Source organism: Theropithecus gelada, chromosome 6 (genome assembly GCF_003255815.1).
Source record: "Theropithecus gelada isolate Dixy chromosome 6, Tgel_1.0, whole genome shotgun sequence".
Taxonomy (NCBI): Eukaryota; Metazoa; Chordata; class Mammalia; order Primates; family Cercopithecidae; genus Theropithecus; species Theropithecus gelada.
The window spans coordinates 24452664-24472592 of NC_037673.1; the positions used below are offsets into that span (position 1 = coordinate 24452664).

The 19929-nt window shown below is 34.3% G+C and overlaps 1 protein-coding gene across 4 annotated transcripts in view; it reads right to left on the reverse strand.

Moving 5' to 3' along the window:
- CDH10 (cadherin 10) overlaps window positions 1-19929 on the reverse strand; it is a 164988-nt gene that overhangs the window by 100331 nt on the left and 44728 nt on the right. For all 4 annotated transcript variants that reach the window (XM_025388156.1, XM_025388153.1, XM_025388152.1 and 1 more), the window contains exon 2: window positions 10493-10846. Coding sequence is in view for 3 of the 4 variants with exons in the window: in XM_025388153.1 (XP_025243938.1) it covers window positions 10493-10723 (231 nt within the window). In the remaining variant the exon portion in view is untranslated. The remainder of the gene's footprint in view (window positions 1-10492; window positions 10847-19929) is intronic.

Sequence of the window (19929 nt, forward strand, 5' to 3'; positions counted from 1 at the left end):
CCCAGCTACTCGGGAGGCTAAGGCAGTAGAATGGCGTGAACCCGGGAGGCGGAGCTTGCAGTGAGCCGAGATCTGGCCACTGCACTCCGGCCTGGGCGACAGAGCGAGACTCCGTCTCAAAACAAAACAAAACAAAACAAAAAAGGCAGATTACATTAACATCTCATATCTCATAAAGTACACTGCCATGTTTCCAAAAACAAGATAACACACATGTCTTTACATGTTTCTCTGGGAATATGTAACAAAAAACTGGAAATATATGTTTTTTTAAAGAAGAAAACTGGGGATGTCTGAGGATCATGATGAGAATCTTAGTTTTAACTGTATACCTTTTCTGTAAAAAGTGCATGCATCATCAATTCCAAATATAAATTAAATAATAACATAATGGCTATGAAAATTAATTGGATTTTTCTGTGAAATAGTCAAAAGAGCTCTATTACATATGCAAACTTAGTTTTGTACTTAACTAGAAAAAATCTGCTAATTATTCATCAGCGTGCTACTTAAACAAAAATATAACTGTTTTGATGTGGTAATATATAGTAATAAATATAAGAATTTTTTTTTTTTTTTTTTTTTTTTTTGAGGCGGGGAGTCTCACTTTGTCACCCAGGCTGGAGTGCAGTGGCGCAGTCTCTGCTCACTGCAACCTCCGCCTCCCGGCTTCAAGCAATTTTCTGCCTCAGCCTCCTGAATAGCTGGGACTACAGGCATGCACCACCACACCCGGCTAAGTTTTGTATTTTTAGTAGAGACAGGGTTTCCCCAACTTGGCCAGGCTGGTCTTGAACTCCTGATTTCATGATCCACCTGCCTCGGCCTCCCAAAGTGCTGGGATTACAGGCATGAGCCACCGTGCCCGGCCAAGAATAGTCTTAATAATGGTGAATGAGATATAATGTTGGTTCTAATCCTGGAGTCATATATTCAGGGTTAGAAGCCCATCTTTACAACTTTCTCGATTCATACCATTAGAAAACTTAGACAATGAGGGCACATATTTTCTCTTAATTATAAATGAAAGATAATTGGATCTACATCATGAGGTTGTTGAAATCCTAAAAAAATGAAATGAACTTTGAAGGTATCACTATCAGGCTACATCAAGTTTCAAAATATTATATATCTTATTTAACTGTACCCCCCAAATTTTATGTGACAGTAATTATACAGTATTTTGATTCCAGAAGAATGTTAAGAACTGCTGATGAGAAAGGTCTTTTTAAAAACCGGTGATTTAAATTAGCATGATTTTTTGTTTGCTGATTATGTATGATGGTGACTTTGAGCTTAATATAGATATATTTAACTACAATTTTTAACAAAAAGAGTGAGCTCACCTGAGGTTCACATTCACATCCTTTCTTTTTCGTTTTTTTTTTTTTTTGTGAGACGAAGTCTTGTTCTGTTGCCAGGCTGGAGTGTACAGTGGCACAATCTCGGCTCACTACAACCTCCATCTCCCAGGTTTACAGGATTCCCTGCCTCAGCTCCCCAAGTAGCTGGGAATACAGGTGCATGCCACCACGCCCGGCTAATATTTTGTATTTCAGTAGAGACAGGGTTTCACCATGTTGGCCAGGCTAGTCTCAATCTCCTGACCTAGTGATCCAACTGCCTTGGCCTCCCAAAGCACTGGGATTACAGGCGTGAGCCACTGTGACTGACCTCAGATCCTTTTTTACTATCCACATCATAATATATCTTACCTTTCTAGTTGTTCATCATTTCAAATATAGGTTTTTTTCGCCCCTGATACAAGGTCTCACTCTGTCATCCAGGCTGGAGTGCAGTGGCACGATCATGGCTCACTGCAGCCTCAAACTCCTAGGCTCAGGTGATCTTTTCACCTCAGCCTTTCTGGTAGCTGGGACTACAGGCACATGCCACCATGCCTGGATAATTTTTTGTATTTTTAGTAGAGAGAGTGTTTGGCCATGTTGCCCAGGCTGATCTCAAACTCCCAGGCTCAAGCACTGGGAGACTTTGCTTCCGTGTCCCAAAGTGCTGGGATTGCAGGCGTGAGTCACTGCTCCCGGCCCACTTAATTTTTAATCTTAATAATATGACTCTGAAAACCTAGCATGTAGCCTTCTTCCAGTCTAACTGAAAGCCATCTTATTCTCATTTGCCCAGATTATTACAATAAGTCTCTTCTGGGTCCACACGGATCTCTAAATTGCTACATCTGTCCCTGTGATGAGTTTGTATCACTCAACAAGATCAGTCATCAATTTCTTGGAACGTTTTGCTTCTTTGGCCTCTAGAACAGTCATAGTCTCCTTCCCTCCACCAACACACAAACATACTTTTTCTTTAAAACAAAACAAATCAAAACAAAACAAAAATGGAGTTTCGCTTTTGTTGCCCACACTGGAGTGCAGTAGTGCGATCTTGGCTCATTGCAACCTCTACCTCCCAGGTTCAAGTAAATCTCTTGCCTCAGCCTCCCAAGTAGCTGGGATTACAGGTGCCCGCTACCACGCCCAGCTAATTTTTTGTATTTTTTGTAGAGACAGGGTTTCACCCTGTTGGCCAGGCTGGTCTCAAACTCCTGACCTCAGATGATCCACATGCCTCAGCCTCCAAAAGTACCGGGATGACAGGGGTCAGCCACCACGCCTGGCCCAAACATACTTTTACTTGGATGTTCTCTACATTTAGGAGTAAACATAATCAAAGGTCATTTCCTAGATTTGTGTTTTTTTCTCTTTATTGTGTCCCTTCAGAAGCTCAGTTATGACAGGGGCAGAAGCCTAGTACACTCATGATTCACATTTCTGTCCCTCTGCTCTGCTAGACTCAGGAAAATCAAACAGACACAAACTAGATTTGGTGCTACGCCTATGATGTAGACTTGTAAATAGCGACAGAGGAGTGTCAAAGGAAATTGAAAAAGCTCAGTCGTCTTGGGCTTTTTTTGGGGTGGTATTTGAAAATGACACCACTGAATGGTGAGAAATTTGATGATGTAAGTTAAGCTAAACTGCAGCCAAATATAAAATGTTCCTTTAGAAAATTTGATATAATAGTATACATTCTTACAGATCAGTTTCCTACTTGATAATATACCTCTAATCTGGGGCTAGGATTTAACATTTTAATATAAAGTTTTACATTTAATAGCTTTATGTAATCTATAAATGCACAGTATATTTTTAAACATGAAGTTTGTGAGATAATTTTGCTAAAGGGGGAATCTGAAATTTACATTAAATTCCCTTTGCCTATTGTGGATTAGAGTTCTAAGGAGAGAAGCAAAGGTTTTAAGTTATAGTTTAACAAAGTTGCTGCTCCCCTCTCAATTTTAATCCACCTACCTGAAAATTTACATGTTTTTCTTTATTTTAACTCCTTTTTTTTGAGACAGAGTTTAGCTCTTTTTGCCGAGGCGGAGTGGTGCAATGCTGCAATCTCAACTCACTGCCACCTCCACCTCCCGGGTTCAAGCGATTCTCCTGCCTCAGCCTCCCACGTAGCTGGGATTACAGGCATACACCACCACGCCCGGATAATTTTTTTGTACTTTTAGTAGAAACAAGTTTTCACCATGTTGGTCAGGCTGGTCTTGAACTCCTGACCTCAGGTGATCCATCCGTCTCAGCCTCCCAAAGTGCTGGGATTACGGGCGAGAGCCATCGCATCCAGTCATGTTAACTCTTAATTAAAATTACTAGGAGTCATGGAACACAGTTCAGTGATTAATAACAATAATAATAATAAAACAGTAAGATAGCCCATATTCTTTAATAAAATGGATGTAGACGTTTAGTGAAGTGAATATTTAAGAATTTATATGAAGTGAATATTTAAGAATTTACTTTAGGAAACCTATTAAAGGGCTCCCTCCTATTCATGCTTTCATATGAAACAAGTGAGAACCTTAATATATGAACATATGCCAAGTATGAGATATTGATGAGCAAACACATTAACATACATCCCTCTCTTTCACTTACTTTACAGAAAAGAGCATTATTCTTCAATACAATGGGTACAAAATTTAATTGAACATATAATTATATATTGCCTCCAAGAAAGAAAATGACAGAGCTCTAGTAATTCATAATATCATATTAACAATAACCATGCTTCATTGCTATTATATATGTACTTACTTGTTATTGACAAATTATATTGAGATAACTTCTACAGAGCAAAATTTATGTGAGATTTAATACAGTTTTCATTTACTGAGATTTCTCTTGCACTTTTACTAAAAATCACTGACTCCATTTTCATATAATCTTCATTCTTGACTACATATTTTAGAAATTCTGCATTTGAAAAATGATTGGCTAAATTATAGATATAAATGTTTTATTTTTCTTTGGATATTTTGATTGAATAAAGTTTTTCAAATTTGTGATGGAGAATTATGAGTGCAAAATTTACACATTCAGGATTTTCCTGAATATTTTGTTAAAATGATATAGTGAGATTTGAAGATGTATTTTCCCTACCTAACTGCTAGCTAAAATATTGTATGCAGAGATACATACATTGTATGCATTCTGAGAACTAAAAACAAAGAGGTGGTCTGCTCTGAAAATTATCACGGTTTTCTGCAAGTCATGCCTCTATTTACAAATGCTTTTATTACTTCTTACTTGAAGTCCCTAGAGATTTTAATACAGGTTTACATTTTGTGTGTTTGTGTGGTCTTTACATATTAAAGAAATAATGTCTATATTCATGCAAATGTCCACTCATCAGGAAGATATTTATAATCATTTAATCCAAAGGAGTCTCTGTCAATGTATATCACATCAACCTGATTAATGTTTTCCAGGACTTTCTCTAAGAAAAATTTACTAATGCATTTATGTTTTCATATTCTATTCATTATATGGTTGCAATGGACACGGTTCAAATAAAAAATGACTGTGTCCCAAAATCCCTATATCCCCCTACCCCATCTAATCACTAAAAGCAGGTTTATATTTAGTAAACAGTTGTTTTTTATGTAGGTCGTTTTGGTCATGTTTGGATAATTTTTTTTTAATCACTTGGGAACATTTAGTCTCAAGAACAGTCTCATTTCAATTATCAAATAGAGTGTTTTCTACATACTGAACTCTCATATAATGTAAAGATTGTCCACTTGTGCAATTGAGATTTATTTTAGCCTAGGAAGTTTGAAGTGGTGGAGGTCAGAACAGCTTCTCCTCCAACTTCGTTCCAGCTACTCCTTCTCCAGCTGCGGCCAGTTGACATGACTGTGTCCGTGTTATCAAGAGTAAAAGGGATGCAGTCTAATATGGTGGACGCAGTTGCTATTTCTGGGCTTTATTGATATTTAAATTTGAGTTAGTCTCTCATGGATCAGTTTTTACACTTTCAGAGAGATGCTCTAGAAATTCTCAATTATAATTTCCTTAAGAGGTATTTCACATCAAAAATACGTTCCCAAGGAATAAACAGATCAATAAAACAATAAAAGCATGCTTTTTGAGTCTTCAATCTTAACATTTAGTAACATTGATTCATACAGTAAAAAACCCCCAAACTGTTTCATTTTCACTGTATTTACAAGTACTGCAGAAACAGAACATGGGAATATTTGTCGACTATTGTTTTATTCTTGGTTGTGGAGTCTGTGTTATATTTGAGACAAAAGAGGCCCATAACTTGCTGTTATTCTTAGTATTTGTTCTCTTTCTTAAAGGCCGGCACTTTGTGAGCAGAGAGCTTATATTTTCCCTACTGTGTGCATAATACCAGAGTGGTACCTAGAAGGTCCTCCACATATTTACTGAAAGAAGGAATATATACTTCATGCATAGTGGGTGTTTGGAGCAGACAAGTCTATAGAGAAGGATGACCACGAGACTGGAGAAAAACATATGCTTTAAGATTGGACATAAACAGGAGGTCAGGAGGTCTTGTCAGAAGTCTACACTGTGGGAAACAAACAGTAATGCTAACTCTGAAGGGAAGAATATAATTGAGAGCATATTTAGAAGTATTGAGAGCATATTTAGAAGTAAGAACCCATGAAGAAATAAAATTAGGTAGAACTGTTAGGAAAAGGCAAGAGAGATTTTACTATAATGACTTAGAATAAGATTTATGGTTGCCCCTCTATGTTATTTTTTTATTTTTTATTTTTATTTTTATTTTTTTGGTGTTTTGGGATTTTTCTCAATTTTTGGTTTTGATTAAAATCTATTTTTAACATGCTTTTTTACCACCTGAGACTAATTATCATATAAAATATAGACAAAGTTTGTGCAGGAAATATAAAATTAGTGATTTGCTTAGAACTGCATATTTATTACAACTAAAAGTAAATTCAAGACTTTACAGTTTAATATCATTATTTACTTTAGATTTGAAGATATGGAAGCTGAGGAATTTGAAATTATCTCCTCAACCCAACTGGATTGAGCAATAGGAAACTGACTAGAAACTACATGTAAAAAAATATTAAACTAATAAAAAATAGGAGTTTATAAACACAATGTTCCTTGAATTTAAATTTGGAAATTTTAAAATATTTACAGAAGGTTTCACTATGGAGGTAACATATTTCAAAAGTAGGTTCCTTGAAGTTCAACATGTGAAGCTCTTGCCTTGGAAGATAAAGAGAGGGGAGTAAGTATACAGGAAATATCCACATATTCCAATAAATTCCAGTATACAGGAAGATTCTTAAAGGTCAGTGTTATGATTAGATCACGGAAAAAATGGAAAAAGAAAGCTCTTACGCGAAATATGCTTTTGTTTAGAATGTATTTAACAGAATGATTTACCGGAAAATGTTTCTTTTTATGGCGAACTCAACAAATGAATGTTTTGAATTGAGTACGGTTGACTTTGTTTCTTACAAAACAAAAGGAGTTGTGGCAGTGACAATTAGCCAATGGGCTTTACTCCTCTCCTTTCCTTCTCTCTCTCCCTCTCTTGATTTTTTTTCTAAATGAGTTTTTAAATACACATATAATTTATATTTATAATGTAACATTATTAGAAGTGAGTACAATAATAGAAATTATTTAGTATATATAATGTTAGTGCATTAGTGTATATAATACATTATAATCATGCCCTTTGATTTCATGGATAAGTAAATGAAGGTCAAGAGAAGTTCAGAGAAGGCCAAGAGACAGTGGCAAAAAAAATGCCACATCCTAGATTTTCTGATTAACAGTTGTATGTTTTGTTAAGCTCCTCTTTGCTTTAACCCAATGAGCAGTAATGGTTTTTTCATTTTGCTTTAACCACATAGCAGTAATAGGTTTCTATCTGAGAAATTATAGGCATCAATTCTTCCTAGGGTCTGGTTAGCTAATTGTATGGGTATTTAAAAATTTTTTTCTTCTGCTCCACACAGGTGCTTTCTAGTCTTGTCCTCATCAAACCAGTGTAAGCCTCTCCATCGCTGGTGGGAGAGTGCTTTGTGAGCTCCCAAAATATTCCCCATATAGAGAGATATCTGTCACTGTGTTTTCATATGTCTAGTGATTGGAACACATATTACTCCAACATCTAAACCAACCCAGAGGCATTGAAACACTTATCACCATATCACACGCCTACTTAAAGGATATACAAACTGGAAGAATAATTTCTGAAAGAAAATATGACTATATGATAAATTCCTTACAAATAATGATGGAGAGAATATGTGGGGGATTTTAAGTCTTGTATACTTCACAAGGAAAATATATTTTAGCCTCAAGTTATATTTATCAAAATGTTTGTTTATTAAAATATCATAAACATTGCCTTTTTGGCATATCTTCATCTGCATGTTTATCTCTTTTTTTAAAATTTTTTATTATACTTTGAGTTCTAGGGTGCATGTGCACAATGTGCAGGTTTGTTACACATGTATACATGTGCCCTGTTGGTGTGCTGCACCCATTAACTCATCATTTACATTAGGTATATCTCCTAATGCTCTTCCTCCCTCCTCCCCCGTCCCCCCCACCCATGACAGGTGCCCGTGTGTGATGTTCCCCACCCTGTGTCCAAGTGTTCTCATTGTTCAATTCCCACCTGTGAGTGAGAACATGCGGTGTTTAGTTTTCTGTTCTTGTGATAGTTTGCTGAGAATGATGGTTTCCAGCTGTATCCATGTCCCTACAAAGGACATGAATTCATCCTTTTTTATGGTTGCATAGTACTCCATGATGTATATGTGTCATATTTTCTTAATCGAGTCTGTCAGTGATGGACATTTGGGTTTGTTTCAAGTCTTTGATACTGTGAATAGTGCTGCAATAAACATATGTGTGCATGTGTCTTTACAGCAGCATGATTTATAATCCTTGTATATACCCAGTAATGGGATGGCTGGGTCAAATGGTATTTCTAGTTCTAGATCCTTGAGGAATCGCCACACTGTCTTATCTCTTAAATAATATTTTAATTGTACCAGTAATTAATGTAATACAAATAATAAGGTAATTAATACAATACTATAGTATAGACAAAAAATGTTAAAGCATCTATTTCACAGATTATGACATGAATACACCATGGAAACTAGAAAATTGATTGAAATGTGAACTAAAATCTAGATACTCTGGCCATTAAAAGACTCAGAGAAGTCGGAGAGTTATAACACCTAAATCATTTCTGTTACTCTAGCAGTTCAGCACAGTCTATATGGAAAAGAACTGGTGAACACATTCACAAATTCCTTACACCAATACTCATTAAAGAGTTTTCTAATTTGTTTTCATAAAGCAGAGTAGGAAGCATAAAATTTGAGTTGTATATCAAGATGCGTATATCTTAAATTTACCAACTTAATGGTCTTCAGTGATTAAAATTTCTAGACTAGTCTTCTCTGCCAAAGAGCCAAATGCCACCAGATGGCAGAGGGAATTCAGTGTAATATGACTCAGGTGAATTCAATCAGCTAAATAGTTAGTAAGATCTACTCTAAGAGCTTAACACTCTCTCACTGCTCTAAGAGATATGAAGTACAGTTCTTGATGTCAAGGTGTTGATATTTTATGAGATAAAAATACAAAGTAAATAAGAAGTAGCTTGACTATAATGAGAGAGTATGTAATGATGATAATTCAATTTACCAACATTTATTAGATCATCATAAAGTACTAGAAGAAGGGAAATAGATGCAAACAAGCTAACTGCTATGTACAGGAAGAACCAAAGAAAACTATTTATAGTTTCTACAGCCCAGATTTCAATTATTATATTTTTATGCAGTTAGTTTCATAAACTAAAAGTTGTCTATGAGAGCAACCTTCACTCTCTATTCCCAGGCTTTCAATCAATGAGATCTGTGAAAAGCTTGCTACTCTGTGCTTTCTGGTAAGATTCCTTAGGGTGTTGTTTCTTTTCCTTTTCTTTCTAGTCAATATGATATTTAACCTCATCTTTCTCATTTTACCAAATATTTTAAAAGGTCTGAAATGATTGCAATATGACAAAACATATCAGTGTTTCAAAATCAATGAAAATGTTGTCTCAAAAATAGGATTTTTAGAAGAAAAAAGCTTTTGCACGATTTTAATTATTCCAATGAAGATATCACAGTTAAGGTTAATGCAAAAGTTGGCAATGCAGTAATGTGTCCATCATAATTGTGTAGTGTTAACGTGTGATTTATGTTAGTGTGCTTAATTTCCCTTTATTTCTTTGACATATTCTCATAGACTATCTATAAAGGTAATAATATTGGCTATTAAATGAATTTCTTCTTAAGCTCTCAAGTCAACTAAGGCATTATCTGACTTCAATTAGATTCAGATCGTGTCAAGAAAGAAAATTTGAACTTAATACAACCTAGTGTATAAAAGCATTCATTAGTGCTTTTATGTTAAGCTTTTCATTTCATTCCCAATCACAACTAATTGTCCTCACTAAATTTATAACTCTGTAGAATGAAAACTCTCCTCTGTCCACCTCATATTGGAATAACTAAACTATTTTTACCTGCTTTTCTTCCTATTTGTTTTTCTTTATACAAATGCACCCATAGTGTGGCCTAAGAAAAATAAATAACATTCATACCTAGAATAAATTTTCTTATAATAAGCAACATTTTTGTCCTTGAATCATATTTTGCTTTCTTGTTCACATTTGCTTTCTTGTTCTGTAGAAGATTAAACAACTTTGAAATGTTTTTGCTTCCTCACTGAACTCAATAGCAATGTGAAATATACATATACACATATGCATTGTCATTTAAATGACCGTATTTACATACAGCTTTCTCACTATCATTGCTTTCTAACCATAAATACTAAAATCGCAGTTTCGAGTACCTCTTTAATTCATAAGTTATTGGCAGAATTAATTTAAATAAATAAATGTATGCATTTATCATGTTATATTCATTCCACAGTTTTTATCACATTAGAATTTGTATTCTGTAAACAAAAATGCTTTAGGGAGATTTAAAGAATCATATTTATAACAATGATGGTTTGATGGCCGTCAAATTTTCATCAGTAAAATATATAAAGAGCAAATGTAAATATGTGCCATTTTAACACAGACTTACCTTGCCTACGTATTGATAATCAGATCCTGTATATTCTTCCAGTAGGAAAAACTGATTCCACATCCAACCACGCTTTTGACGATGGAGAATTTTGCCATCACTCCTTGGTACACGTGAACTTAAAATTCTTTGCTGTGGTACAGGCGTCCTTCTGAACATTATTTCCGGAGAGCAGAAATGTGGCAGGCATACCCAGAGTAGAAACAGTAGCAAAAATTGATATATTGTCATAGTTCACCTCCTTGACAAATCCCAACGTAGATGAAGAGAAGCGGTCCTATTTTACGAGTTGATTTTACTGTGTTTCAACTGGTTTCCAACATTTCATCAATGTTTTGTACATGTTTCCCAAAGCTTCAAACAAACAAACAAAAAAAGTTAGTTGACAACATTATCATTATTACTTTTCATTTTAAATTCAAAGTGACAACAGTTTGTTAATAACAACCAAAACATTCATTTTCTTTATTTTTCATACAATAACGAATAGTTTTGAGAAATATTACTTGTTTAGCAATATGTCCACAATTTATGAAAATATTGTAAATGTTTATTTCCACCAAATCCTAAAGAAAGGGCATTATTAGGCTTTTTTTTTTTTTTTTTCTTTTGGCACTTTAACAGTTTTTAGGAATTACATTCCTGTATAAACAGGAGATATAGTTCATCTGCATGTCAATTTTTTTCAGAGTAATTTAACACGAATTAAAATTTTGAAAACAAAACTGTGATTTAAATAACCTACAGGAATCATGCCTTCTGTTGTGCAATTTTATATTTTAATGTTTTTAAACAGCGGCATAATTTCTTCAAATTTAATCCTACTCAGAGGTAAAAGTAAAGGCACAAACAAAACAAAACAAAACAAAACAAAACAAAACAAAACAAATGAGAAAACTAGGAATGCCTTCCTTTGAAGACCTCTCCTCTCTTCCCTGTTAGGTTGGACTGTGGAACACTTAGAGATTCCTTAAGTAGAAAATAATCACTACTACAGTGAACCAATTTGCAGTATAATTAAATCTAGCAGATTGTCTGCTTCTAACTACCTCTACTGCCTGGTCTAGAACTCTGTTATACCCGAGGCTGACTATGGTAACAGCCTACTGACTGCTCTCTACCCCCTCCCTGCCACTATTTTCTCAACAAAATTTCCTTAGAAATCTATTAAAATGTAAGTCATAGCATGTCATTTTTCTTCACAAAACACACCAGCAGTTTCTCATCCCTTGAAAGAAACCAAAGTCCGTCCAATAATGCTGCACTCAATTTCATGACTGCTGGCCACCTCTCTGACCACGTTTCACTTTAACCCTCCACCACATCTCCCTAAACTGACTCTTCTCCAGCCACAGGGTCCTTCTTGCTTTACCATGCAATACATTTTACATGCTGCCTTCCTTAACCAGCAACTTCCTACTTGTTCTCTATGTCTAGAATGATTTTCCTGTAGATATTCACCTAGCTAGATCCTCTGTTTCCTTCAGGTATTTCTTTAAAACCACCCCTGAAATTTCATAGGTTCCATTATATGACATGTTTATTTATTTATTTATTTATTTATTTATTTATTTATTTATTGACTGTGTACATACTCCGTTTTTCTGCTGCAATCCCATGTAGAAAGATAATTTTATTCTTTTCTTCATTACTGTATTCACAATGCCGAAAAAAGAATCTTGTGTATAATAGATGTTCAAGAAGCACTTTAAATGTATGAATAAATGAATGAATGAATTGCAAGTGAATGCAAACATTTGACTACCATTTACCTGCTATATGTTCTTATGCCCAAGCATTTAGGTATAGAAATACATATTTTTGAATTACAATAACTTTTATATTATTCTTCATTTATATTATTGTGAATATACTTATTTTATTTTTTGTATGTGTCGATTGTCTTTTCTTTCCTAATATGTATGGATTTTATTTCAGGATGTGATAAAGTATTTGTTATAAAAAGTGATTTGAGAACCAAAAGGATTGAGTTTCACTTCTCTAATATGGCATTGCATTATAAATACTCCTGCTTTTACATTTATGCTTACATCCACAGTAATTTGTTAGCAATCTCTTTACTTTTTGTTTCATTATTAAGAAGATTTAAAAGTTAATATAAATGTTTCAAGGAAATAAGATTAATAGTGAAGCAGTGTCTCCCTTGAGTGTATTAAATGACAGTGGAGTCGTCCACAATGCTTGAAGATGTACAGCATGATAGACGGAAATTGTATTTCAATATGTCATGTAATACTCTACTTGGAGTTTAGAAATTATCTGATGCATAAAATGGTCTTACATCACAAAGCACTGAAACTCAAATTGATTGGATTCTAAGTAATAGGAACATTTACCAAAATAGGGGCTTTCATATGTATTAGGATGTGCTGGACGGTATTCTCCAGAAATGTACATTATCCCCAAGAGGCAGGGGAGAGTCTGTGTAAGTGAGGGTTTCTGCTTTCTTCTACAAAAGCTTTAAAACTTATTGAAGAAACGGTCATTCTCATTTCATCTCTTTTCTCATTTTGAAAAATTGTCAGCAATTCTATGATGCATTGGTGATCATTTTCAATACAGTTATAACCTTCCCTAGTGTGAAAAGCCTACGCACCAATGTTTCGGAAAAGAGTAGGTGGGGACTATAGCTATAAAGGTTGCTATTGAATAATTGGAACCCCACATAATGCATGAGATCATTTCCTTTGTTATTGTTCAAGTTTCAAATATTTAATGATAAATGTCCTGAAGAATCCCCAGTAAAATGCATTATTTAATACTGATGCAAGATAACTAGAGAATATTTAAAACACATTTTACATAAAGACTACAGTATTTGACAGAAACATTGCAAACAATGACATGGTTAAATAAAAATAGAAAATTATATGAAACAAATCTAACATTTACTTTGCAGTTAGTTCTTCCTAGTTATGTTCAAAGTAACTAGGAGCCTACCTATGAGACATTTCACAACATTGTGACTTTATTACAAATATCACTAATCATCATCCTTCCAGTAGCCTAACTCAAATTACAGAATATCTTGGGCATTTCCATTCAACCAAGTGTACCTTTTACATGGTCAGTCAATATATTGCATTGCTGCTTTCCGTACCCCCCATGGCTCTCAGCTGTCCTTTTTTTCTGTCAATGTTGTCATCACACTATTTTAAATGATCATCATTTCATGCAAACAGCATACAATAACTACTAACAGCCATTTTCCTTAACCTCAATCTTTCTTATTTAAAATATATCCTACAGGGTGTTAGCTAAATTAATTTTCTAAAACCCACTTCTCCAAGGCTCAAATCAATTAAAATTTTTGAACACGTCTATCACTGGGAAGATTAACATCAAAACTTTATATTTCATTTCAGTATCTGGAACCAGGTAAGTTTTAAAACATCATTTTGCAGTATTTCTAGTTGTTTTAATTTCAAACCTGATATGTAACTTCTTATATGTATAAACTATTTCCCCACTAATATACAATTCTGAATAATATCCAGGTGATTAAAACGTATCGAATTTCTCCCAACAGTAAAAAGTGGTATATACAGATGTATCAGTATATGTCTCTTTAATTAACTGATATATTTATAAAAGCCTCTCTAAATATGTTGGACTATTTATGATGAGAAATAAAAGCTAAATTTTAGAATATAAAAATATTACATAAGGGAGCTGTTGTGCTTGCTTGAAATTATTAACGGAATTGTAACGAAAGGAATCAAGTGGGTTGGAACTACTGCTAAACTACCTCTCTGACTAAAATTGCTACAATTAATGAAATTCTATAATTTCAGTTCCAGTTAATTTTATTTTCAGAAAATATTTTCAAAACTACATCTTTATTTTAATATAAAAATAATTTAATACGAATATCACATGAACTTTAAGAATTATTAAAACATCCTTTAGCCATTCTGCAATCCCATATTTCCTTTAGACCAGTGCTCCTCCAATTTTAATGTACACTCACAACTCCTGGGTCACTTACTAAATATCTATGTTCTCATTCCGCGGGTCTACTGTGGGGCATAAGATGCAACATTTCTCATATGTTCACCTATAATGCCAATGCAGGCGGACCATGTGCTTTGACTGGCAAAGCTGTAGACCTCCCTCAAACCTAAAATCATCCTCAGAATGTTTTTGTAACTTTTTCCTATTTAGTGCTTCAGTCCCCAGGTACGTAACCTACTACAATGAGGGGAAAATAAGCTTTACGATGACTGCAGTCAGAAGATCAGAAAATTATTTCTAAATAATCTAAGACCTTTTTCCATATTTTTTTTAACCAGAAGAGTTTGTTTGCTTCAAGCTACAGTACATACGATAGCAATTTTTCTCCTAATCATGCTGTAAACTATGTTTTTCTTTATATGTGCATTTTAAAGCATTTGTCTCACTGGGTCCCATTTCATTTTACAATTACAGGACTTTCATTATTCATCTGAAATACTTATCACAAATATTATTTTCTCTATAACCTATTAATTTTATTATATAGCCAGCCAAAAACAGCACATCACAGAATATAATATAATGGGCATTTTGGCACATCTCAATTACTAATTAAGTCTCCACACATCACAGATGATCAATTAAGCTATAATCTATTCTTGGCTAATAAAAGGAATTAGTCCTTCTCAGTCAATTTATTATGTTGATTAGGAACCTAATTACCAGCTTTTAAAAAATATACATATTATTTATAAGAGTAATCAAAAATGCTAAAGATTATAGATATAAAAGTCCCTATAGATGGACAATTTTAATCCTTTTAAAGTTTCATAGAACAAATACAGTCTAATAACATTTCAACACTGAGAAATAAAGGAACATTTTTCAGATGTGTTTATACAATTAAAATGAGTCAGTGCATACTAAATACTTCCTTTTTATTCAGCTGATACCATTTTATGCATCTAGTATAAAGCACCATGTGAGATAATTGAATCAAAGCATTACACTAAGGAATCAAATAATATGAGTCCATATGCTTGATCATATTATCCAAGAGTTCATTACACATTACCTACTGTGCTCCATTGTCATAGATAATGTATAATTCTACATTGCTTTTTTAAGTATTCTGCATATGTATTTCTGTTTAGACTGTAAGTTTGAGGCAGGGTTTTATGTCTTCCGTGCAAAGCTAGTAATATAGAGATTAATACAAAGTGTTAAATAAGTATTTTTAAATTGGATTGAATATAATAATTCTTTGTAAAACATTTCAATAAGAAAGAAACTTGCCTTGTTTTTCTTAACAAAAAAGGTCAAGGACCATTTTATGCCTGTATCTTATTTGTATTTAACATGACAGAACTCACATAAGACATTAACCAAAAAGGAAATCAATATATCACTGTTGAATGAAATACAGAACACAAAGGTTTGATAGTCTTAGATAAGTTATCAACCATTGCTAGGATTGTTATCAATGCAGAAAGAATCCAAGAAGTTCTGGTCCTTGCTATTCTTCTCAGATTAAAATTCTCCTTCAAGCAAAACCATTTGAAATTAGTTTTATTCTCCAGGAATGTGACCTGCACACAAACTGGTAATACACTTCTCCAGCTATACTACACGCTAACATCTTTACGTGATAATTTGAAAAACCAGACATAAACCATATAAATTTAGGGTCAGTGGGTAGATAAAACACATGGCAGGGATAAAGAGGATTGTTGAATGAGGCACATAACTTCATGTGGCTGTTATCTCTAAGATTCCTGCTAATAGGCTAAATAATAGTATCCAAGAGTTCTTGCTACTCTCTGAGCAACCTTTTTAACTCAGCAGCCAATGTGACAGTCCCAGATGTAATTTGAGCCACAAGCAAGTTAGCAGTGCTAATACAGATGTGACATTGCACCTGCTACTTCCTGAAAGTCTCATTTTACTGTAGCTAGGATTTATTTCATTCTGTGGAGAATGGTAGCAAGAATGCTCTGAGGGTTACTTAAAGATGTTCGCATAAAAGCCATCTGGTACCCAGTTTTCTTTGATCCAGGATTTGAACTGCTTCTGTAAAACAATGAGTGAAGAGATAGGAAGAGAGAGTTTGGGAGATTATTAAGATTTCCTGCCCAAGATGGTTTGTCATTCTTCACTTAATTATTATTAGGACATCAAGAAAAATAGCCCTAGCTGGAAGAAAGAATCCATTAGAAATTATTTTTCTTCTAAGTTACTTCTAAGAAGACCATTTGTGCATGTACTAATGAATGGTGTGTAAACTAAATTACTATGCACTTTAGCGTGTTCAAATATGAGAATGTGTAGAACATGCATCAGACTGGCATAAACTGTCTGTTAAACTTGAAGTTGCAAAAATACACATGACACTCATTTGTGAAAGGCAATAAAAAGTATAAACATATGGAGATATAACATTGGCCATTAAATATCTACTTAAATGCATAAATATAGATCTTTACACAAGGATAAGCACAGTAATCATAAGACAAATCTTTGTGGCATGTATTTGTGAGATAGTCAAGGTTAAGAAAAAGAAGCAGAAAAAAACTTATCAGCACTAATTTTTGACTCTAATCAAGGTTTAATATTTGCACAATACTAAAACCCAATTTTAGATGGCCTGTCTTATCTCTATGTGTACTCCCATTTTATATAAAAAAGATTATCTCCTAAATTATGCATCTGTAGCTGATATATAAAATTGGAATACTGTTCCATTAGTTAAATTTCATTTTCCTGAGGGCAGAAAGGGGCCAGATTGTAACTTATTCTTTATTTTTTTAAATGCTTGACTCAATTCTAAATTGTACTTACACTGTAGTTTTCAACTCACCAAAAAAGACAATACAAGACTTATTCCTCATTTTCTAATATCCAATTTTTGATTCTTAAGGGGATCAATCCCAAAATATAGAATATAGAATCTGAAACATGAGTTGTGTAAATCCTTCAACTATTGAGCTATAATATAGTGAGCACCTCAATGAATCACTTATTGAAGAAATCATTGTATTTTTTGCTTCACATCTTAACAGAGTATGTTTAGAATTTTCTTTCTATAAATAGGGTGATTGACGCTGAGAATTATTCCTTCAGCAGTGTCCATGGAGCTCTGTCTCTATGGAGCCATGAATTCTGCTGTGTGGAAGCTGTAAAATGTAAACAAAATTGAAATGGTTCTCACAATCTAAGAATTAACAATGGGAATCCATGAAAATAGCACCTAATCCAAACATGGGTGGTCTGAGAAATCTTTTTGGAGGAAACCACATCCTATCTGGCACAAAGGAAAGAGCAAGAGTGTCGTGTGTGTGTGTGTGTGTGTGTACGTGTGTGTGTGTTCTGTACATGCATGCAGATGTACGTGTTTGCAAACAAGGACAGGAGTTAAAATGAGTTGTGGCAACACAACAGAGAGAAATTGCATTTCATGAGTTGACATAATGGATCATGAGTATGTAATGGGCTATGAAAAAAGAATGTGCAAAGCTCAGGGGGAAACAGAAACATATGCATTAAAGAAATACAATTATTTTGTGTGACACTTCTAAAGTGACTAAGTTCAAAAACAGATTTAGGTCTAGGTCTGATACAATGTGGAGTTCAAAGCAGCTAATCCTTCAGCCACAATTTTTTCTACTGTAGCCAGGATTGGGTTATGTCTTTGATGGGCCCAAGGCAATTTGTATTTGTGGCCATTTTTTTCTTTTTTTTTTTTTTTTTTTTTTTTTGAGACGGAGTCTTGCTCTGTAGCCCGGGCTGGAGTGCAGTGGCCGGATCTCAGCTCACTGCAAGCTCCACCTCCCGGGTTTACGCCATTCTCCTGGCTCAGCCTCCGGAGTAGCTGGGACTACAGGCGCCCGCCACCTCGCCCGGCTAGTTTTTTGTATTTTTAGTAGAGACGGGGTTTCACCATGTTAGCCAGGATGGTCTCGATCTCCTGACCTTGTGATCCGCCCGTCTCGGCCTCCCAAAGTGCTGGGATTACAGGCTTGAGCCACCGCGCCCGGCATGGCCATTTTTTTCTTAAAAAAAAAAAGAGGAAAGAAAACATATTTTACAACTGCATTTAAGCAAAGACCCACATATTACTATTATATGTTACAGAATTTTCTTGCATCTAAAAGTTCTTTTTTTTTTTTAATTTTAAAAGAAATTAAATCATTTTCATGGGCCCAAAAGTATCATGGGCACTTAGCTGGGTCCCTACTGGGCTTAATGGAAAAGACAACCATGTCCTTAGCAGCAAACACATCATCATGGACTTCTGTACCCAGCTTCAGAAGTCAAATTTTTCTCCCATGGGTTAATATGACAGATAAGGAAACAGTTTAAGAGTAATGTTATGTGATTTGCTCAGTCTCAAACAGTTAGTGTCATAACCAGAAATACAACTTGGGTCACCAGACTCCCTTTGCACTGTTCTGAAATCTACATAATTTAGTAATGAATAGACGTTACTATGATTAAAATGTACATGCTCATGCCCTTATCTAGGAGACATCCCAGCTAGCTTCCAGTTTGCTGAACACAAATAAGACAGACCCACTGGGAGTTGGAAGCGTATGAACTACAGACTATGAATGTATTTAGACACACAAAGTAAGGGTCCAAGAAAAGAATACTAGTTCAAAATATTTAAAAATGTGTGGGATATCTAAATTCCACAGATTGCTTTGATTTCAAACATATCATTGTTACGTTGACTGTTAAGTATAAATTTGCTATTCAAAGGCCCTTGAGAATAAAGATTCAATAGTTAATTTGTTTTTCTTTTTTAAGAATTATGCCAGTGGAAGGAAAGCTTGAATGGGTTAAAGTTGTAAATTAATTGATAAAAAGACATTTTAAAATTCACCTTTAAAAGTGTGGACACATTAAGTGGTTTCTTCTCCCACACTCATTAAATTTACACCCTGACCCTAACGCTACCATTACCATCCCCTGATACTGCTCTTGCAATTCCAACTAAATCACAGTTCGCAGTTTTTCATTCAATAGGTTTTAAGACCACCCACTTTAACAAATTTTGGGTTTTGTGTATGTATGTCTGACTTTATTTGTAGTGCACACTAATGGTGAAATCATTACTTTTAATTATGTTTAACCATTAGAAAGTATTAGAGTTTATAAGTCTGATTCAGTGAATAATTTGGTGCACAAATCCAGTATAATACTAATCACTACAACAAAAATTCGCACTTACTAAAGGCAGTGAAATTTGTAAGCTTTCAGACATTAAAAGAGATTATGCATTAGTCCTTGCACCAATTATATACTTGATCTATATTCAGTCACAATTACTGTGGGAACCAGAGAGATTTATCATTTCAGTAAGTATTTAGTGGGCTAAGATCACCCCCAGAAACAAAGCAGTACATCTAAATTCTGGACCATTAAACCACAATCTGTAAAGTGCCATTCATTCAGTTTAATTG